Raw genomic sequence first — 22733 nt, 5'->3', positions numbered from 1 at the left:
GTAAAACTTTTATAATGAAAGCTAAATCCCTTTTAAGTTTACAGTTTGAGGTAACTATTATAATACAATATTAATTGGGTGTTCAAGTTAAATTTGCTAAAGTGGCAAAATGTTGAAATCAAGTAGTACATTCACTGTCTGCTCTGCTCCGTAATTCTGATGGTGAAATAAAATGCAATTCTTCTGTACTGTGTACCACAACACCATATTCTCTCAATATTATTTAATGATGCAAAGCAGGTGGAATTCTCTGAAAAAGAAAATTTCCCTGAAAAAAAATCATAGATCTATGAAAATATGTTAAATATGTCTCTAAGACAGGAAGCAGCTTGAATGTGTTGTCTTTTGCATATTTTTGTTTTGCAGTTACACTGGTGTTATTACTGAGCTCAAATTACCACATGAGATGGATTTCACTGGAAAGGATGTCAGTGGTGTATTATTTCAGTACCCAGATACTGAAGGGAAGGTGGAAGACTTCTCTGAGCTGGTTGAAAGAGCTCATCAAAATGGGGTAACGTAAATTTTATTTGGCCATTCAGGTTTCAGTCTGATGCATTAAACAGCCATAGACGTAGACACCAGATATTGCATGAGATACCACACAAAGGTTATTGTTATGCTTCAGCTCCTGACGAGGTATACCATGTTCAAATTTAGCTCTACTGCAAGCACTGTTCCTTCAGAAAAGAGAATGACCGCTCTACCCACTTCTGTTTTCAGACTCTTGCCTGCTGTGCTACTGATCTTCTGGCTCTCTGTATTTTGAGGCCTCCTGGAGAGTTTGGGGCAGATGTTGTCCTGGGTAGCTCCCAGAGATTTGGCGTGCCGCTCTGCTATGGGGGACCCCATGCAGCATTCTTTGCTGTCAAGGAAAACCTAGTGAGAATGATGCCAGGCCGCATGGTGGGAGTTACAAGGTAAAGACTGCCTTTAATGTCTTTGAGGAACTCACAAAGTTTCAAAACCTTATATACATATACATATAATATACATATAATATACATATATACATACATATAATATACATATATATGTATATGTATATATTGATGGGTTTTTCTTTTTTGTGGCTGTTCTGAAAATTTTCATCCTATTAAAGTATATTAGATTGAGTCTTACCATCCAGCTTCGACATGTTAGTAACTCTACAAAAGGATATCTTAAATGATGGATTGGCCAGATCTTGTTTACTTATCACATACAACATTGTTGGAGGAGTTATTCTGATATGTAAATTCTGCATGTTCTTTCCTAGTATTGTTAGAAAAAATACATCCTTCTTGGCATTTGTTCAGCTTTATTTCTGGGTTACTAACTAACTAAAATGATTACAGTTGTTTCTAGCACTCTAAGTTTTGGTGTAGTTTGCTCAGAAAATGCACTGTGTGCTCTGCCTAATCAGACACATCAGCCAAGTATGATGTAAGTGAAAACATAGAGACACCAGAAAGCTCTTTGGAGCAAGTTGTCTTGTTAGTAGCACCATCACTGGAAGAGGCAAATGGCTGCAGAGCTGCCTGTTCCCTCTGTCCTATTTGGCTTCACGTGGGAGTACAGATCCCATGTGCTGCCTGTTCAGAGACATATCTGACCCACCTTGTGTTTATTCACTTCAGCAACTTTCTGTCTCAGGTTAGCAAGCTCAGAGCCCCATCTCTTAATCTACCATGATTTAAAGTAACAGAAACATTTTCTTTTGTGACCTAGAGATGCAAATGGAAAGGAAGTGTATCGACTTGCTTTACAAACACGAGAGCAGCATATCAGAAGAGATAAAGCTACGAGTAATATCTGTACAGCACAGGTAACTTGTCAGACTTTGTTTTCAGCACTAGAAAAGATGTAGCTAAACCATGAGACTGTAGCTGTAACAACACAGTGCTTTGAGTTAGCTTTGCTTTTGTGAGTTCTAACAAAGGGAGTTCTAACAACTGAAAATTGCCCACACAAAATAAAAATTCCATTTTGAAATTCTAAGATTACTTGTAGAAAACCAGAAATTATGGCTGTTTGATCAAGTTTTATTTTATTACACTACCAAATAGCTATTTTACAATAAAATGTCATGATTAAACTAGTAATTGTTCCAAATAGTTGTTTTTGGCATGTATCCACATATTTTCACCCTGACAAGCTTAAAAATTTTTCTGTTCCTATGAATGCTTTGTTCATGCTCTCAATGTTGTGCTTTATTTTGAGAAGGTTTTAGTAATTACTTAGCATTCCTGAGATATTTCATAAATGTTATATAGCAAGCCCAAATAATGAGCTTCCTGGATTATTTTTTCTTGAGATTCTTCAAATACTCACTCTGTAAGATGCAGTAGTAGTTGAAGTTGTTTAAATTTATGTTAATTATTGAAATATTTAAATTTCAAAGGACATTAATTTATCAGTGCTTACAGTTTCATAACAATATTTTGTCTTTCCCATTGCTTGTCTTGTGGGCTACATGTAGTCAAGTGTAACATCAGCTGAGGAAATATAGCAGTCTCTGGGTGCTAAGGAAACTTTCTGCTAAACTAACATGAAATAAACTGTGATAATGTTGTAAAATCTGCTTGGATCTTAGGCTCTTCTTGCTAACATGGCAGCCATGTTTGGTGTCTACCATGGTTCTGATGGATTAAGGCATATTGCAAGGCGGGTACATAATGCTACTCTAATCTTGGCTGAAGGTGAGTTTATAGGTGAAGATTACAGAAATTGATCTTAACTCCTTATACCTTCTTAAACAGCATCCATCAGTCTCTTGAGAGCTGTGATGTGTTTTAGCTCTCAACTATAGAGATAACAATTTTATACAAAATCCATAGCTAATATATTTATATTCTTTTGCCAATGAAATCCAAGAATAAGGCAGCCATATGATATGAGTTTGAAAGTATTTATTTCCTTAGGAAACTAAGAGAAGTCTACATAGCAAGTCTCTGGCTGACAAGATTCAAATGCTGTTTTCCAGGTGTAATCACTTATATCATTCTGGTTTACAGCAATCTGCACAGGATATAACTAACATCTGCAAATATAATTAATAATTGAGATTAAAGAAATAGAAACATTTCAGTTAAACTGGGTGTAGAATCATAGTGCTATGAGCACTGAGGTCCCAAAACGTAATAGCTGTCTGAGAGCACAAAATATTTCTGTTTTGCTTTGTTAGCAAAACCTCACTGAATAGTTCTCTCTTGTTTTGTACAAATGGCTGCAATACAGGTGTCTGAAGAATGTCTGGATTCAAAAAGTAAATCTTGCACAGCTGGATAAACATACTATTTATCTAGTGCAACTGCTGCTGTTAATAAAAATATTTGTGATCAGCAGAGGGTTTCAGTGCATGTATTGAAAGGTCACTGAAAGCAATGACAATCGTACTCCATATGATTTGACCAATGGATTTTATTAATAACTGGAGGGGGTTCTAGCAAGCATTGATTTTTATATTGGGGAAGTTCACACCAGTGTAACTGCAGGAAACCTCTTGCTTCCCTTGGTGAAAAATACTACTTGAGAATATGTCTTTCCATACCATGAGTGAAGATTAACTGTACTAAAACAGTAAGAACAGTTGTGTTAAGCTGGTTGAGGTGGTAACATACACAGACTGGTCTTGACCTTCTCACAAGCTTGAAGAACGCTGTAGTAGTAAATGGTGATGGCAGGGGTGCAGTGCCTTGGTGGATGCTGTTGACCAGCATGGCTACTGTTGCTCTCAAAAAGACTGGTCCTGGGAACTGAGGGAGGATTGCCCAAATTACCTATGCTTTATTTGCCAGCTTAGTCTGAAGAGCTGTTGCTGCTGTGTAAAAATCTAAGCCTCTTGACTGCTTTTGCCAAATTTTATGATAGCTATATCCATTTATATAATGTTGTTTTTCTTTCAAGCCTTGTGGGTTTGTGACCTTATTCCATTCATATACCAATTCTGCTACCAAGGTATATTGCAAACTTGATGTATCAGGAAGAATTGTAGATTCTATATGTATTATTAATTAGGTCTCAACCTGATTTAGATGCATTTCATGCAGAGTGACATACAGTAGAAAGCTGGTGATTTCATTGCTATATAAACAAGGGAAATGTCTTGCTTTATCATCTAATAGCATTTACTTAAGAGAAATGTAGCATTGTTATGGCAGTATTGTATACACAAGCAATATAGCAGCTAATAGAATTAACTGTTTTTTATAGGTCTCAGACGAGCTGGTCATAAACTACATCATGATCTGTTCTTTGATACCTTGACGATCACATGTGGATGCTCAGTCAAAGAAGTTTTGGAGAGGGCAGCTCTCAGAAAGATAAATTTTCGGACTTATAGTGATGGCAGAGTAAGCAAATCTCTAAACCTATAAAAATTTTTATAGCATTACCTTTTTTACATTGTTTCTTGTCATTACATGTGCTAAATGGAACAAAAGTAGTTAAGTCCTCTTGCTAATTGGCTTAGATACCTCATTCAATTATGAGGATAATATAAAGAATGAAATTATGAAGTGAGGCACTAAACTTCTGGAAATACATGTTGCTGTCCATTTCTTGCCTATTTGAAAAAGATTATCTGTTTGCTTCACTTTAAATATGCTATTAAATGCAAAGCACAATACCCCTGGATTTGAGAGCTCTGAGTAATTACTCTTGTTTTTATCTGTAGTTTGGAGTATCACTTGATGAAACTGTAAATGAGAAAGATCTAGATGACATATTATGGATTTTTGGTTGTGAGTCTTCAGCCGTAAGTAGACGGTAGATCGTATGGATTAAATTCATCTGAACGTTTCAGTAACTCAGTGAAAACCAGAACTGCTCTTCGAGGCAGTGATTCCCTGTAGCATGACTGTTGTATACTGGCAATTTCCAATCTTCCCTTGAAGAAAGAGATAGGATGAGATGAAAATGATCTATGTAACCGAGCACTGCCATTCTGTGGTTACAATGCTTAATTCCTTGGATCAACTTGTGTTGAGCCCGTTAGTTGTTTTGTGAGGGTTGGGACATAGTGGTCAATTATTTCTCTCCTGCTAGAATTTTGTTGCACACCTTTGACATTTATCAGCAACACTTCCAAGATATGTATTGCTGAGATCCCATCCTCTTTAATATAAAGCTGTTGATATGCTAGATATGTACAGGTGTGTATACTAATGAAGTTTGTAATCTAAAGAACAGTCTAAATTTTGTGTTAAGCTAATAGTGTAAGTGAGTTCTGATGATAATTGTGGGAAGAAGTATCTCTGAAGATACTTGACTTTGTGTTTCTTTGTGTCAAAGGAACTAGTTGCTGAGGGTATGGGTGAGGAAACCAAAGGTATTCTCAGCACTCCATTTAAGAGAACTTCCAAATTCTTGACACATCAAGTTTTCAACAGGTTTGTGAAATTACTGTATATCTGATATTTTAATGGAAGCAGAAAGTATCTCAGTTTCATAAATTGTACAGTGGTCAGCTGGAGTTTCACATCTATATGGACAGGGTCATGCATTACTCTAAAACTATCTGATAGCTTTTTTAGATTGATTTTCAAGTTTTAAATGAACAAAACAATACTCTTCGTCACTTGGGTCATGTGTTTGTCTATTAGTCTGCTACATCCTACAAGCAAGAGTTTCAGCATGTAATATTGCTGAACTTAGTAGAACCTTTATATTACATATCTAGTGATAATGTTTGTGGGTAAATGATGATAGATGTTTTTCATCCAAATTGTTCTCAGCAGACATAAAATACAGATTTGGAAAGAGGTACTTAATATATAATAAAAATTAAAAGGAGAGGCCTACTCAATCTTACTTCTTTTTTATGCCATTTCCTATTCTAGAGCTTGTTTAGTTAATCTACTTGCCTTAACACTGTATTTTGTATTCTTCAGCTATCACTCCGAAACAAATATTGTCCGGTACATGAAAAGGTTGGAAAACAAAGACATTTCCCTTGTTCACAGCATGATTCCTTTGGTAAGTATTTACCAAAAAGAAGGTATTAGGCATCATATATATATATAAAATTATGCATAAACTGATACATGTGTTTGTATTTTTAGGGTTCCTGTACAATGAAGCTCAATAGTTCAGCTGAACTTACAGTAAGTTGTAAAAAACTATGCCTTATTTGAGATTAACCTGAAATAAACCATCTAGTCAGTCAGGCAGAGTCGTAATAGATATTAGAAGTGCAGATTGCTTTTGATCTAAAACTCCAACTAGAAAATAGATTTGGAAGTAGCCAATGGCATCGGCTCCCTTTTCTGGCAGGAAAAAAGAAGAAAGTTTCAAGAAGTGCTGTAGGAGCATTGAAACCAAAAGATTGTCTTTGAAGACAGTATTCTGGAAAAAGATTATGAAAATAACTTTTGCAATTAGGCATCAAACTCCCATTGAATTCAAGTGGTATTGCCATACCTAATTTCTAGTTGCTTTACAAATCTTGGCATAAAATGTCAGAAATAATAATAAAAAGACTATTCATAGCTTTTTGTCTACTTGCCAGTTTTTAGTTTAGCACTCCTTTTTTTGATCTGATGAACTGGAGTTTCTAGGTACCTTCATTTTTCTAGCTTGTAGCAGCAAAGGAAGCAAAGCCTTGGCTATGCCCTTCAGGGGTTGATGTTGCTCTCTGACTCTGAACGGGTTTCCTCTGCTCTCTGCAGGTTGGCTGCTTGCTTTGATCATTCAGTAGACTTCTTCTGTCCCTTTTTCTCTCAAACCCTTCTGTGCATCTCATCCTTCTTGTTTGTATCTGGTATAGTCCCTTCTAACTAAAGTGGAAAGCAACAGAGCTGCATGCAGCTGACACGGAGTGTCATTCCTTCCCCAGCTTTTTTAAGTATAAAGGGAATAAGAATTGAGTATCTAAAACTAATGTTTGGAATATCAGTCTACTCTTGAAACAGTCACTGAACACTCCTGACAGAAGTAGCAGACAAGGTCTGGTGAACCGTGGCACATAAAACAGATTCATAAATGTTAGCTCATGCTCAACTGCTCAACTGCTCAAAGCTCAACTGCTTTGGTTCTTTCCTTTTCTCTTGTGATCAGAGCTCTATTTCAGTGTAGGTGTCCTGGAAGGAGAAACCAAGAATTTTGGGGATTGGCAATAATAGAAGCAGCACTTGAGTGTTTAAAAAAAAGTTAATGGAAATCATCCTGTCTTGAGGTCAGGAGTTTACTTTGCTATACAAGAACTACTTTTTTGAGCACAAAGCAGCTTTTCTTTCATTTGTGGAGTTTTAACAACAGAATAGTTGTTTTCAAGTTAATGAATCTTTACATTTTAGTTGAGAAACATATTATAGTCTTTTATTTACTTATTTATTTTTTTAGCCTATCACATGGAAAGAGTTTGCCAACATCCACCCTTTTGTGCCTCTGGATCAGGCTGAAGGATATCAGCAACTTTTCAGGGACCTGGAGAAAGATCTGTGTGAGATTACAGGCTATGACTCAATCTCCTTCCAGCCAAACAGGTAGAAAAGTTTTTACTGAACAGCTACTCCTTGACAAGCCTCAAAAAACTTACCTCTAAGAAAAATTTGTTAGCCAAAAAATGGTTGAAGTTTCTGGAATTAAGTTTCACAAACAAAAGTCTTGAATACAAAGCTGTAATGACAGGATTTGTTTTTGTCAAAACTGCAGAATTGTTTTTTGTCTGTTTCCTTCCAAAAGTTTAATATTTAGGGACAGTAATTAGTCTTGGTCTTTTCAATTCTTTTAATCATTTTTTTTCATATTTTCTTCTTTTTGAAGGCTGGCTCCTTCACTGCTGCTTGCTTAGAATGGTGATGTTAGGTTTAATTCATATAAAGATATCAGCAAAGTTTTGAAATTGGAGTGAGCAGGCTCCTTTAGTGTTGTTAAAAGTGATATCTGATGCATTAGGTAATCCTAGGTTTGACTGGAGAGTCTCTGGGATCTGCATGCACAACGAAATAATTAAAGCAGATGTGAATGAGCACTGTTGCTCTTTCTTTTTGCTCTTGCTGTTTTTTGTCATCTTTAATAGTTCTGATTACAAAATGAGTAGCAAGGACTTATTCAGGCTCTTGGGATCCCACCAAAAGAGTTCTTATGCTTGTACGGCTATACGTGTTCTGCGTTACTGTGCATTTCAGCACTAGTCTTCCTCTCTGTAGTAAAGAAAGCCTCTTGCTGATTGAGAAATGGGGATCAACTCAGCAACCAAAGGGACTGAACCTAGTGCTGTTAGAATATAAAACACCATAATGTTTTTCTATGATGTGCTGTTCGAAAAAGATGCAGGAGTTGTTAATCAATGCTCGTGCACTTGTAATTAAAGCTATATCTTAATTTCCTATCACTTACTGAAGGTCAGTAGGAAGGATTAGAACAGAATGATTTTGAAGTTTCGGTACCTTACTGATACATTCTGGTTCATATGTTTGCATAACAGGCTTTGTGTTTTTCTTACAGTGGAGCCCAAGGAGAATATGCGGGTTTGGCTGCAATCAAGGCTTATTTGAATGCAAAAGGAGAACGTAATAGAAGTGTAAGTTTCCACATTTTTATGGAGAAGAACTTTGAGTGGGAAACAAAAAGGAGAGATGGTGCAGTAACTAGGATTAGCATAGGACTGGGGAAACTAAGTTCTGTTTCCTAGTCTGCCACAAGCCTTCAGTATTCCCTGCTTCCCTCACAGATCATGTGTACCATCTTAAAACTATTCCTTTTTTATACAGTGAATGGGAACAGGACTTCTCTGAAATATGACTCAGAGATTCACTGTGATTAATCCAGATCCAGATGTCCATGTCCTAGAAATAAAATGGGCAATGACAGTTTCCTAATTTTTCAAGATGCTATGACATTCCTTCCCCAGCTTTTTTTAAGTATAAAGGGAATAAGAATTGAGTATCTAAAACTAATGTTTGGAATATCAGTCTACTCTTGAAACAGTCACTGAACACTCCTGACAGAAGTAGCAGACAAGGGTCTGGTGAACCGTGGCACATAAAACAGATTCATAAAAAATGTACAGGTTCATCCAGTTCTTGTCCCTTCAAACTGTCTGATAATTTTAGCCCTCTAGCATATACAGAGATAAACTTGCTTCACCCTGGCCACAATACCATGGATGAAAAAGGTAATTTGGTTGTGATTCATTAGGCTAATTATATATAGGTAATGTTTGAGTCAAAAGGCTTGAAGGGTTTTTTTGTTTATCTTTTATACTCACCACTTGAAACTTTGACCATAACGAATCACTTCTCAACTGTACTATTGGAACTTATGAAAACGCAGTTCTTGTAGACCTTAGAGACGACAGCAAGCATTCCACAATACTTATCCAGAACATGCTTCCAGTACACATCTTTTTGCATTCAGGAACTTCCTGACCCAAAGGTGCTGTTACTGGATTCTTTTTCCCACAAAATCTGATCAAATTTTTGATATTTACTGCATCTTGGAGAAAAATGTCTGTCTGTGGCTTCATCCTGCATTATATGTAGAAATAATTCATTTTTTTGAATGTTTTTACTATTTTATCCAATACTGTCTCACTCGTCAAAGATGATGCACTATGATATCCTATTCACAACCTACATATCACATGGTAATGCTGAAATTTTTGTTATATTCTTCCTCAATTCCAGTTGATTCCAGTTATATGCTCTTCTATCTCACAAAAGCCATCTTAAAGGTTTGATTATCATCACCACTTTTTTGTCCCTTTTCCTTTGTTCTCTTTTTCTTTCTAACTGTTAACATGCTATTTTTCCCCTCATAATGCAAGACCTTTCTGAATGGCAGTAAGTTCAAAATTACAATCACTGTTACATAATATTAAGATCTTTTCTGTTGCATATTATTCTAGATGTATTTGTGTTCAATATCTTCTATTTTCATGTGCATCACTTGGTACTGTGGGATCTTTCTCAACTATGCCATCCATTTTTTAGCATCCTGAATAATTTCAGATTTTTGATCAGGTATTTGTCACTCACTGTTCATCTCTTTCTAAACCAGCTTTGAATAAGTTGAAATGCTAGGGACCCAGGACAGCTCTTTGTACAGTAGAATATAGCATTCTATGAGATGACCTTTCTCCACAGCGAAAACTAACCATTTATCTTTTTTCTTCATTTTATTTTAATTAAGTATTTGCTTACATGGACTTTTTCACTTATCCCATTGGAAGTTAGCTTAAGCACTTTGGTTTAGAGACCACATCAAAAAGTTATTGGAAATCTTAGATTGGCTAGATCTTCCTCTTTCACACTCTCAGACTGTAAGGGTAAGAAGAAGTGCTTATTATGGCAATACTCATATTTCTGAACTTAATTTTGAACTTTGCTTTGGAACTTATTTGCCTACTCAGAGGGTAGGGAAAGGTAGTAGTCCCAGTTCCTGGACACTGTAATCTCTGTGTGAGGAAACTAGCTAAAATTGAAATTAGTTTGTTCTCTCTTGTCTTTAATTTTGTTTCTTCACTGTACCACGTTCACCTTAGACTTCCTGGAGCTGAGCCTCTGACAGTTGATTCTGGTCTGACACAATTGCTACCATAAATCTCAGTACCATGAATATTTAATATCTAGTTCAGCAAGATAATTATAAAGTATATTGATATTGAAAGTTCTAACTTCTATTAGGTTGAAGAAACAACAAACCCAACATCAATGAAATCATGCAAAAAGATTCACAGTTTTCCTCCACAAGTGAAATTTGCAAGAGCATAGGTATATCTGAAGTTCATTCATTGCTGTTAAGTATTGTGATTACAAGCTTTGATTGATGAGTACTTTTTCTCCATCTGAAGTGAAATTAGGATGAAATTTATTACAGAGCTAGTTCTTTTATGATCATCGATGTTGCTGCTTCTCTTTTTTCATACAAGATACTGCAAAATGTTTACTCTTAAACCAAACTGACCTTCTCCTGGGCTGGCCAGAAGTAGCCATAGCACAGAAGTCTTGGTGATGTCCACACAATTTATGCAACTTATTTTGCTGCTGTGTTTATTCTAAACAGCTTTTTGGTAAAATTAGATCTTTCATACAAAACCTCTCAGATCATGTTATGAAGGAATGTTTTTAGCTATCCTTATTTAAAGGCTTAGTGTTAAGTTATACTCTTTTAAACTTTATCAGTAACATACACTTTTTGTATCAATTTAAAGACTCTTTCATTATCTTTATTCCATATCTGCATGGCAGGCAGGTGTGAAATGAAGAGAAAGCCTGTCATAGACAATACGAGAGTTAGAGCAGTAATCAAAAAGAGAAGTTGTACAGGGTTGGTTGCTGGCAAGAAGCCTAATCTGTGTTAGAGCCATGAAGAGGTAACAGAAGAGAGTGCATAATGCTTAAGGGTAGAGCAGTGTCACTGTTGCCCAGATTTGGACTGTTTTGAAGTTTGCTGTGTTACTCTATAGCTTTGCTGCTGCTAGTTACAAAGCAATGCCTGCACTTGTTAATAACAGGTTCAGGACTGCTTCATTTCATACCTGTTTGTTTTCAGATGTTGACTATTTTACAGAAAGCAGAGATGTCCCACTGCTTCCTCTGCAGAGCAGATGTTAAGACGTTTTAGCTAGGACTGTTGCTCTGACAGAAGCTTGATCAGCTGCTTTACTTTCCTTCCTGTCGATCAGCCTCATTTGGGTTTGGTGCCCTCCTGTGGAAAAAATCCTGGAATTACTCCTGCACAGCTCACATCTGTCTGCTTTATTGCCCTTGCTGCCCAATCAATAGCTTCCATATCCAGTGGCAACCCAGCAAGATCTTTACATTTCTGCTGTACAGCTAAAATCACTGTAGCCACAGCAGATACAGTGCAGACCACAGCGATTCCACCCGTGGACCAAGATCCTTCTGCGTTTCTGTACGGCGTGGTTGCGTAGTAAAATACTGGTCTTTCAGTGCAAGCAGGGAAAACACGCAGGTGCTGAGATAGACTAATTAGTTCTTAGGTTAGCTTTTGAAGTTTTACTGTAACTAACATTTATCTTAGCATCTGTATGGGAGATCAGATAGGGGTCATAATGCAGTTTTTCTTATAAAGTGTCTTACCATCAACTGCTTAATGCAGCTAAGGTTTAATAATTTATTTAATGAACTAGTTGTAAATTCATCCCCAAAAGAGAATCATATTAGACAAACATTTCAGTGTCCTCACTGAACAAGATTTTTTTTTTTTTTTTAGGAAAAGGTACACTTATTAAGTGTGGTGGAGGTCATTGTAAAAGTCTAGAAATATCCTGAGCTCTATTTTCCTAATTAACAGCAACAACAACCTACATTTATTTAAAATATATATATATATATATATCTTAAATTATATAAATAATATAAACAGCTTTCCTAAACTTCTTAGCTATAGCCAAAATACTTATGGCTAAGATCTGTTTTGAATAGAATACAGAAGAAAAAGCTTCGGAACTCAACTGAAAATATAGTAGGAAACAGGCATTAGGATATTTTTTCTGTTTAGTCACTATATGTATAGAAGCTGATTACTGTTTTAAAAAAATGTGTGAAAAAAAAAATCTTAAATGCAAATATCTGAAATAATGTTGTGAAAAAGCAATCCTAAGTGTGAGTTTAGCAGCAGATGAAACTTCATTCTGCTAATGGGTACTTTGACTCTGCTACTTGTATGTTTTTCTTTCTTTTCCAAGGAAAACTGAGTTGCAGGCTTTAGTGCAAATGGCACTGTGCCAGTAAACACTCACTCAGGCTCCCTTTAGAAAACTTTGATAATGAATTGCAGCTGAAGATAACCAACAGCACTTTAAGATTTTTGCTTTAGGCTCTGCTTCTTTTTCTTTTTAAGGTTTGTCTTATTCCTAAATCTGCTCATGGTACAAATCCAGCAAGTGCCCAAATGGTAGGGATGAAGATTCAGCCAATCGAAGTGGATAAAAATGGGAGCATTGACATTGCCCATTTAAAAGCAATGGTGAGTAATCAGCTTTAATGTTCAGATATGAAGACTCCTTCTCCTCTACAGGCAATAGACTTGGCAGCTGAATCAGATTTTTTTCCGAGAGAAAATAGGGCAAAAAATTAGTGAATACATGCTTGAAAAGGATAAGTAATTCCTTCCTCTTTTTGCGAACTCACACACAAGCCTTGTGACACTTGTAATTTGTGGATCTTTTGTTCAGGAGCGGCTGAGCAAGTCTTTTTACACAGCAGGCTCTTTTACAGCAGGGCTTTTTTTTTTCTACATTCAGTATCTGAAATGAACGAAGCATGTTCATGAATCTCGAACGTTTGTAGTTGCACTTTAGCCTTCACTTAGAGAAGCTCAGGCTCACTGCTGCTGGGGAAGATGTTGCTAGGCAACTTTGGGGGGCTTTTTGAGTAAAATGGCTGCAAGTGAATCTTGGGAATCCAAAGGATTAGCTGGCCACATTTCTAAAAATACATATTTGAGCAGGCTCCTATGGTAATGATAGAACTGTATTGCTCTAAGTCAGGGGACGGTCACTTGCTCTCATTACCTCTGAACGCTGAATGTTGAATTTAGCTTGTTTTAAGTCTCTCAGAAGTGATCATACCCACATGTTTTGGTATTGAGCCTGCTTCCCCAATTTAAAATTCTTGCTTGTTAAGAAATCATTTTTTTCCCATGGGGATTGTTGAAGGGAAGATGTCAGTGTCTTTTACTGTTAGTGACTTATCTGCTGATAGACTTGCTTCTCACCCGTGAAACACTCGATAGGCTTAACTACATACTTTTGTGAAGGTCCTCCATTAAGAAGATTTATGAGCTTCAGGGACCTTGTCCTCTGTCTTCCCCCACCTCCAGGTGGATAAACATAAGGAGAACCTGGCAGCCATCATGATCACATACCCCTCTACCAACGGTGTTTTCGAAGAGGAGATTGGAGATGTGTGTGATCTGATTCACAAACATGGAGGCCAGGTTTACTTAGACGGAGCAAATATGAATGCCCAGGTATGAAAACTGTTACGTAGATTTGTTACTGTTGGGACTGTACTTTCACTGGAATAAATAAAAGTGCTCCGTTCAGACTGTAACATAGTTTCACCACAAGATTATACAGCGTTTGGGTGAGTGAGGTGAGATTTCCAAGAATAGTAGTAAAAATTAGATAGTGAAATTGTTCTTTAATTATCTGAGCTTTTCTCTAAATCTAAATAAATGTATAGATCTAAATAAAAGATCTATTATTTAAAAAAAGTTCACTGAAAACAGTAATGGGAATTTTAAACGTCTTAGTGTGCTAAATCCTTTTCAAAAATGTTCTTTATATATGAATAAGAATTTCTAAAGCAAAAAGTACTGTGTTTGCCTCAATTCTTGTTTATGAAACATCATGGTAAAGGAAAATGGAAAGGTATGTATCACCACTTATAGCCTAGTTTTCTTAAATGCAGGAACAAGTCTTAAAGTTTTAAATGGCAGTAATATTTAGGGGATCTGTTTGTTTGTACATAAAGAACTTCTGGAGACAGAGAATGTCCTTCACAGGTGGGTCTATGTCGTCCAGGGGATTATGGCTCTGATGTCTCTCACTTAAACCTTCACAAAACCTTTTGCATTCCCCATGGAGGAGGAGGACCTGGAATGGGACCGATAGGAGTGTGAGTATCTTTCTATTAGCTTTTCTAGAATAAAACAAACTTAGTGAGTCTCAGCTGGCAGTTCACTTATGTATGAGAGCTGTTCTGTTGTTTGTAAGCTTTTATGTTTGGTCAGGTTGGTCCTGTCCCGATTCACTGAATCACAAGTTTTCCGTGTACTCCCAAGCCCTGACGTCCGTGCTGGCCATTTACTAAGTACGGTACATTTGGCTCAGCAGCCCATTTTCTGTGTAGGTGCAGAAATGGTTTGAGGGCTTTAAGAACTAATACTGTATTTAGTCCTGAATGCAGAAGTGGTGCATGAGGAGCATATAAACAGGAATCTATCCTACAGGGCAATCCTACCCATTTAAAAATCATTTGATTTTTGTATCTGCATGAACAGATTGAAAACTGAATACCATCCTCCATTGTCACCAGCTGTGCTGATATACTTGTTATTGAGGAAGACATAGACTAGCATCCTTTGGAAGGAAGGTATAAGAGACTACCTGAATTGTCCAGGAATGATAAGAGAGAAGCATGTATTTAAGTTCTAAAAACCAGTGTTATTTTTGTTTATTTTCTTTTTTGTTTTAGGAAGAAACATTTGGCTCCCTACTTGCCTACCCATCCTGTCATCAAAATGCAGATGGATAAGGATGCATGTCCTTTGGGTACTGTCAGTGCTGCACCTTGGGGTTCCAGTGCTATATTGCCTATCTCTTGGGTGTATATCAAGGTGAGTAGGCTTTTCTAAGGAGTGTGAGCTGATGATCTGTTTTCTGTTCAAGTGAGTCTGAAGACCCTATCACTGAAATCACATAAACAGTCTGAGGGTAACTCTCTGTCTGCACAGACTGTAACACATCTGAAGATGGTGATCATGGTGACAGATCATTTAGATCCTCTGAAGCTCCTTGTTTTGCAGTACAGTAATAGAACAACCTATTGCCATCAGTGGTGCTGTGATTGTGCAATTACCAGTATGGGCAGGATGGCAATACAATTGCTGTAAATATGCAGCCTGATTGCAGCTTTCTGTCTTGTGGGCTTAGCTTCCACGCCTCAAGAAACATTCCAGACAAGAGACAGCAGAATCAATCATCAGGCTTGCCTCTCCACTGTCTCTGACTTGAAAATTTTCATGTTCAAAGAACTGCTTGGTAATTAGAATATTTTTGGCTGTATGCTGTAGTAGTGTTATCTGACCTACATAATATTTAACTTTTCAAAATCTGTTTAAAAGAGAACAACTTGAATTCCAGGAGTTTTTACTGAATTTGGAGAATTAACTTAGTTTTGACTTTGGATGTGTGACAACTTGATCCAGATCTAAGTAACTTTGTAATGATTTGCAGTTTGCTAAATCTGTAAATATTTGTTAACATATATGGAAGATTTCAGCCAGGAGTGTAGACTCAATTCCTATTTCAGAAGAAGGTATTCTATGGTTCTGCACAGCACGTAAAGCTTTCAATGAGAGAAAGAGTTGCAATAGTGAACTTCAAGGGCAATGTCATTTGGAGCATCTTGCAATCAGTTTGATATCTAGCCTGGAAACATCCACTCCCGGTGAACCAGCTGTCACTGGATTTGAAGGTAACAAGTATCAGCTGGTACAGCATCTGTGGTTACAAAATATTACAGTGCCTATTACAGAATATTTAATCTTAAGAAAAGCTATTTCTTCACAATGCAAGGTGCCATCTGTTCAGACATTCCCATCTGAAGGAACTATCTTGAAGGCTGCTCTGCCATTCTTCTCTGCCAACTTAGCCTCTTGGGAAATTTAGAAACAGCTCAATTCCAGCATTTTATACCATAGGTTAACACAGAAATAAGTATACTTCTGTGTTCATTTGGCTCTGAATTTTTTTAATATATAATGTTATCCATGGCACCAGTAAGAAGAATTTGAATTGCTGGGATAATTTGTACATATAGTCAAAATAGCTTTATGGGCAGCTCTGTGAACTGCTCTTCTCCTGTGGATACAGACGGTGAAAGGCAACATGTATAGGTCAGTATGGTCAGTACAGGTACATCTAGAGGCTGATGAAATTTGTGAGTGCTACTTGTTTTTTTCTATTCACTACAAACCTGTTTAATTTGAGGAAAGGTTTGGATTGTTTGCTCATCTGTTTTAAGCAAATATTTTTATGTAATACTTCTAAGCTGTATGTACCGAAGCTACATTTGTAAAGCCCATTGCTTTTTTGTTTGTGTAGTATGGAGAAGTGTAATAGCTGCATGATTGCCTTATAGTTAGTCAGATGAGGTAAGATGCTGTTGCCTTTCATGTTTGCCCATTACTAGAACATGCTTAGCTTGCTTGGGTTTTTCAGACCTGTTTCTTTGTGTTATTCCTCTTTCAGACAATGGGAGCAAAGGGTCTTAAACACGCTTCTGAGATTGCTATATTAAATGCAAACTACATGGCAAAGAGACTAGAGAAGCACTACAAAATCCTTTTCAGAGGAGTAAAAGGCAAGTATTGAACACTTTTTTTTTTCTTCTGACAGAGATGACCCTTTTTCTAGCTTTGGAAGTAAAAGTTGGATTGTAATATGATCTCTTATTAAATACTGTGTGGTAGCTGAGTCTCAGCATTCTCCTGATGCAGTTCATAAGGAGAGAAGTAACCTGCTGCACTAGTTGTGTAGAGGAAGCGAACTGAGAGATGTGTAAGCAGAAGAAAAAAGCACTGATTTGTAATCAGAAGAAATAATGATATAAAATAGAATGAACTGCAGTATCAGATTGTTCTCCTTAAAGTCTTATTAATGAAAGAATAGAAAAATGGAAGCTGTGTTGAATATCGCCAAATATCCCACAACCAAAGGCACAGCAAATAAAATTTGAAATAATTTTTGGACTTACACTTTTCCTTGCACATTTTCTCAGAAAGATGAGAAATTTCTCTCATTTCCACCCTTTCTCTTGTTGTTGTTCCCTTTTCCTCCTTCAGGAGAAGGGAAAAGAATACCTTTAGCAATGCGAAAATACTTCAGCTATATTCTAGTTCCTCAAGTCTTTGCAACCTTTCTTGAGTGTGTTCCAGCTGTAATGCATCTTATTCAGTATATTTGTCCTACTTTTAAGAGATGAAAGAATTATGTATTAATATAGACTATTGCAACTATCACAGAATACTATTTGACTTTTGTTGAAGTTGAATGGCACCAAAAAAACTCTAAATCCAGTATGTACGCTATTCAAATTGTGCATGCCTTAAGGAACCACGCCAGCTGAATCTGCAGATTGTTTACTTCTATGAAAAAATGGTATAGTCTCTCAGAATACAAAGTTGCAAATTTTGGAAGGTTCAGAAATAAAACCAGGGTCTTCTGACTAATGTATGTAAGCTTAGAGGAATTTGTCTCTGGTCTCGCTATACCAGATTTGAGCTCCAATCCTGCATAATGTGTAACTAATCATCTTGTACACGGCTAATTTGAGGAGGTTGAGAGAAAGCCTGGGAGACAACTGGTGCTGGACAACTAATGAATCTAATTGTAATATTTACTATACTTAAATAGTCTGCTTTGAGCACTCTTTCCCAGTCCAGATATTAGAAAATGAGACCTTTCCTTTACATACTGGGACTCAGAAATGGCTAATCTGCAAATACTGAGTTGCATCTCTTTCTTACCTACTAGTTTCTCAAGTTTGAGTTTTTCCCTGTGTATTTATTTCTTACTTGTCTGTCTTCCATGTTCTCCAGCAAACCTATGAGACTGATAAGACTACAGCAATCTCCCAGCAAGTAAGCACAGTACACTTTGTTGTTGTTGTTTACAGGTTATGTAGCCCATGAATTCATTTTGGATACAAGACCTTTCAAAAAAACAGCAAATATTGAAGCTGTAGATCTTGCTAAGAGACTTCAGGATTATGGTGAGACACAGGAATATTTTTTTTCTCTTTTAAAATAGCAGGTTAGGTGAGAATTTCTTAAACCTCTTTTAAAGGGCACCAAAAACATTCCAGTCTTGTGCTTCTGGATGGTGAATCTGCCATGATAATCTTGAGAGTGTCCATCCTTGGAGATATTCAAAAGCCAGCTGGACAGTCCTGGGCAACATTCTCTAGGTGCCCCTGCTTGAGCAGGGGAGTTGGACTAGATCTTCAGAGGTGCCTTCCAACACCAACCATTCTGTTATTTTGTGTATTTGTGTTCATTAAGGGCTTAGAGAGGTGTTTGCATCAGTGGAGTGATAGCAACTACTTATGAGTCTGCTGCTACTCCCATTTCTATAATCTGCCCTCACAAATTTGTGATGACGTGATGTGCAGTGATGAGCAAGCAGGTTGGAACAAGGTTCCAACATCAGACATGCATAGAAAGTAAACATAAAAGCTTTTAAAGTCGGATAATGGTTATTGAATACCTGCTTCATCATACGGTCTAGGTAGCAAGTGTTCCTCTTGGGCTGGATACTTCAGAGATGCCTTGTTACCTGTTTATAGCTGCTCTGAGGCATCTGATTGATCCTGGTTACTGGAAAAGATGGAACTACTGAACTGCTTGATTACAATTCACCTTACAGCTGTGCTTCTAACTTATTATGGGTAAAAGCTATTTTACTGGGTAGTAAAACTATCTAGTGTTTTAATACCTTGTCAGTGAAATAATCCAGAAGTCTTGATAGCAAAAAAAAAATCCTCCCTGATCTTTGTAGAGGACTGCTACCATCTTCAACAGAACAGACCATTTTACACAAACTTTTCCATGCATATGAAGGTGAGCTATATGGATAAATTTAAGTTTCATCCCCTGCAACCAGACTAAAAGTGTCACAAGCTGTAATTAGCAGTAATGCAGAAAAGGAAGCATGAGAGAAGACCACCTTTTCTTTTTACCTTGCTTCTCAGTTGCACAAATCTACACTTTGCCACTCAGCCTGGCTGCCTACCTGAAGGTAAAGTTACAAACACCTCTACTGAAGTGAGCAGATGAGGACAGGAATCATACTGGGAAGAAGTATTTGGGGTTGAAAAATAAAAGCTAGAAGTGCAGGTTTCAAGAACATATCTTGAAATCAATGTGTAACTGTAAACTATCATAAATAGCATAATAGAATAATACTTCACTGTTCAAAACTAAGATATTTGAACACTCTCTCACCTCTGTAACTACACTGCCAACCTGTATGTTCTATCCTGTAAAAAGTCCTGTTACAGAACAGACTAAATTTGTGAATCAATCCTAGCTAGAGCTTATATAAAATCATAACCTGTTGTCAGTGACTGGATTCCTTTTTTATTTATCAGGTTTTCATGCTCCAACCATGTCCTGGCCAGTGGCAGGAACACTTATGATTGAACCAACAGAGTCTGAAGACAAGGCAGAGCTGGATAGATTTTGTGATGCAATGATCAACATTCGACAGGAAATTGCTGAAATAGAGGAGGGCAGGATGGACCCCCAAGTTAACCCACTAAAGGTAAGATGACATACAGATCAAGCCACCAACATAACATAGCCTTTCGGACTGCTTCCTTGTCTTCTGAAACTCTGCAAAAATAACTGTGTGCAACAATGAAATTAAACAAAAACGGATGTGCAGAAGTTGGTGTGAACGTTGCAGGCTGAATGTCAATAGTATGAATGGTAGTTAAGAATCTCATACTGATTTCTTCCTGAATTTTTACTTTTATAAAATTTTTTTCAAAATCTGAATTCTGATTCTCTCCCCTGCCATGTCAAAAGTCTAGCCTTTACTGAGAGACTGGAGGAAGTTATTTCAGGAAGCTTATGAACTATGTGTCTGTTCCAAGGTTTTCTCAAAGTGATGAGTTGCTTATTTATTTAAGAAACAAGGTTTAACAGCCTTAAAAGTAACTGTAAAATAAAAATGGAGAGAATTATTTTAGCAACTGCAGCAGAAAAGGCTATTAGCTCAATTTGCACAGTAACTGTTCTGATGCTGCACTGTATTTGTAAATACCAGGGGGAATTTTTAGTGAAAAGCTGGACACATGTTCAGATGTCAGACATCTTTAGCCAGTTTCAAAAACCTAGATTCTGTCTTGTTTTCTATTTTAAATGTCTTTCCTCCTCTCCTCCCCCCAATACATTATATTCCCAGGAATTAAATTCAACAATTTGTATGTACTAATGTGGATCTGAAGTTCACACTAACAGAGTCAATTGAACTCAGTAATTTCACCTGTCTTAACCATCTTCCTGCTGTAGATGTCACCACATACTCTGAACTGTATCGCTTCTTCGAAGTGGGATCGTCCCTATTCCAGAGAAGTAGCAGCCTTCCCATTGGTGAGTAAACTTATGATTCAGTAATACGTAAATTTGCCATCTGCTCTGTGGTTTTCTGGGCTGTTGTAGAACTAATTAGAAGAACTAATCTGATAGGAGTAACAACTTTAGAGCTTTTTTAATGTTGTTGAATTTTTAAGTGTAAGCTGTACAGCAGTCCTATTAGTTTTGTCTTTCAAGTTGAGAAAAAGTCTTTTAAAGTCTCTACACACCTCTGTGCAGACTTTGATTTCTAAATCTCAGTGTTTCAATACTGGATATTCTTGGAATGTGATTTGGAATTCCAGTCAGTTCAGAGCCTCCCCAAACCATCCCACACCATGTTCAAAGTTCTGCTCCAAAGACCTTAAATGAAGGTTTGAACAGATGCAAGGGCCACATGGGGCACCAAACTCTAACGTGAGCCAACTACAAATAAAGGCCAATCAGATTTGGGCACTGGAAATCGCAAATGTCTTAAGAGAAATATCCAGAATTGCTTCTAGAATCTTAACAGCTCATTTAGAACTTAACTGTATGTGTAACTTTCCTCACTTGAAACCAAATTTATCTACTTGCTATTTATCTGTTTCAAAGAGGAAGAACTGGACTTGCACTGTGAACTTTGCTCAATATAAGTTACCTGAAACAATGGAGAAAAGCAAAGTGTCACAGATCTCGCTATCATCTCCTCCACTTTTCCTCGGTTCCTATTATTTAGCCAGTTATTCATAGGACAGTTTGTTTTTTAAATCCTGTAATAACTGCTTTTTTGCAAGCCTTTTTTAGAGGATACTGTTAACATTCTTGAAAATCTACATGGTGTTTTGACTGCCAACCCTATTCCACATCCTTATTAAAATTCAGGGACTGCAGATAGCTTTGAGGTATGACTTCCCTTTAAAAATCAACTTCAGCATTTTTCATTCTTAGACTAGCATTTACTACACATACACAAATCTTCTTGGTATGACAGATAAAATAATTAGCCAATTCTTTTCCTGTATTTAGCCTTTTGTGAAGCCTGAAAGCAAGTTCTGGCCCACAATTGCTCGCATTGATGATATATATGGAGATCAACATCTGGTTTGTACCTGTCCACCAGTGGAAGCTTATGAATCTCCCTTTTCTGAACAGAAGAGAGCATCTTCGTAACGCTGCCTCCAGCTGCCTGGATTTCTGAGTCTACCAGGATGGCTTTTTATTGATAGGGGATATATATACTGTGTATATTTTGGGCAATCTCCACATTTTTTAATTGTATCACTGCTCAGTAAAAATGTAAATACAATCAGTGTACTAGAGATAAGCAGAATGTGTTAGGTCCTCAGCAGTTGTTGAAATTGCCTTGATTCAAGCTAAAGTTTTAATAATTAACATAGAATTTTCATAACTGTAGAAAATACATTGAAAAGAAAGAAGACAAATAGATGCATATCTATAAGGCAATAGCAATGAACATTAACTGCTGGAGTAATTGTCATATTTTGTAAAAACAGATGAAGTAGATTGTTTACTTTACTTCACTGATTACCACCAGCCTTGCCTAGTGTTATTTTTTTTTTTTCTTAAGCTTACTTACCAATGTTTGTATTGCAGTACTAACTGGTCAATTTTAAGTATTGTTCATTTGGGTTCTTAACTTTTAAAGTAGATTTATTTAACAGCAGTATGAAATAAGGCCTGTTTAAAACTCTTGGCAGTATTTTAATTTGTGTAGTTGATGTTACAGATCTGTGTTTCTTATGAGATAGCTACACTGAGTAACCTTACTTTTTTTTCTGTATCACATCAATTTTTCCATGTAGTTCCTCTGAAAGTTATCAAAGAAAGATCTTTACTAACATATGCTAAACTGTTTAGTTTGAGTTAATTTGTCTAAGTACGTTTCTTTCAAAATATCTCAAACCTCTTATTTT

General features: G+C 36.7%; 1 protein-coding gene across 1 annotated transcript in view; it reads left to right on the top strand.

Moving 5' to 3' along the window:
- Window positions 1–22669, top strand: part of GLDC (glycine decarboxylase) — a 40857-nt gene extending 18188 nt beyond the window's left edge. Inside the window, exons 6-25 of the mRNA XM_062599962.1 lie at window positions 367–514; window positions 724–920; window positions 1711–1807; window positions 2576–2681; window positions 4195–4334; window positions 4658–4738; window positions 5275–5372; window positions 5874–5958; window positions 6045–6086; window positions 7324–7466; window positions 8431–8506; window positions 12793–12918; window positions 13774–13923; window positions 14461–14573; window positions 15153–15294; window positions 16931–17042; window positions 18357–18452; window positions 19830–20002; window positions 20755–20835; window positions 21826–22669. Of these exons, the coding sequence (XP_062455946.1) occupies window positions 367–514; window positions 724–920; window positions 1711–1807; window positions 2576–2681; window positions 4195–4334; window positions 4658–4738; window positions 5275–5372; window positions 5874–5958; window positions 6045–6086; window positions 7324–7466; window positions 8431–8506; window positions 12793–12918; window positions 13774–13923; window positions 14461–14573; window positions 15153–15294; window positions 16931–17042; window positions 18357–18452; window positions 19830–20002; window positions 20755–20835; window positions 21826–21969 (2350 nt within the window). The 3' untranslated portion in view covers window positions 21970–22669. The remainder of the gene's footprint in view (window positions 1–366; window positions 515–723; window positions 921–1710; window positions 1808–2575; window positions 2682–4194; window positions 4335–4657; window positions 4739–5274; window positions 5373–5873; window positions 5959–6044; window positions 6087–7323; window positions 7467–8430; window positions 8507–12792; window positions 12919–13773; window positions 13924–14460; window positions 14574–15152; window positions 15295–16930; window positions 17043–18356; window positions 18453–19829; window positions 20003–20754; window positions 20836–21825) is intronic.
- The last annotated feature ends 64 nt before the right edge of the window (window positions 22670–22733 follow it).

This window comes from Rhea pennata, chromosome Z (genome assembly GCF_028389875.1).
Source record: "Rhea pennata isolate bPtePen1 chromosome Z, bPtePen1.pri, whole genome shotgun sequence".
In the NCBI taxonomy this organism is placed as follows: Eukaryota; Metazoa; Chordata; class Aves; order Rheiformes; family Rheidae; genus Rhea; species Rhea pennata.
Note: the sequence above shows the minus strand (reverse complement) of the source record. Positions and strands in the feature narration are given on the sequence as shown.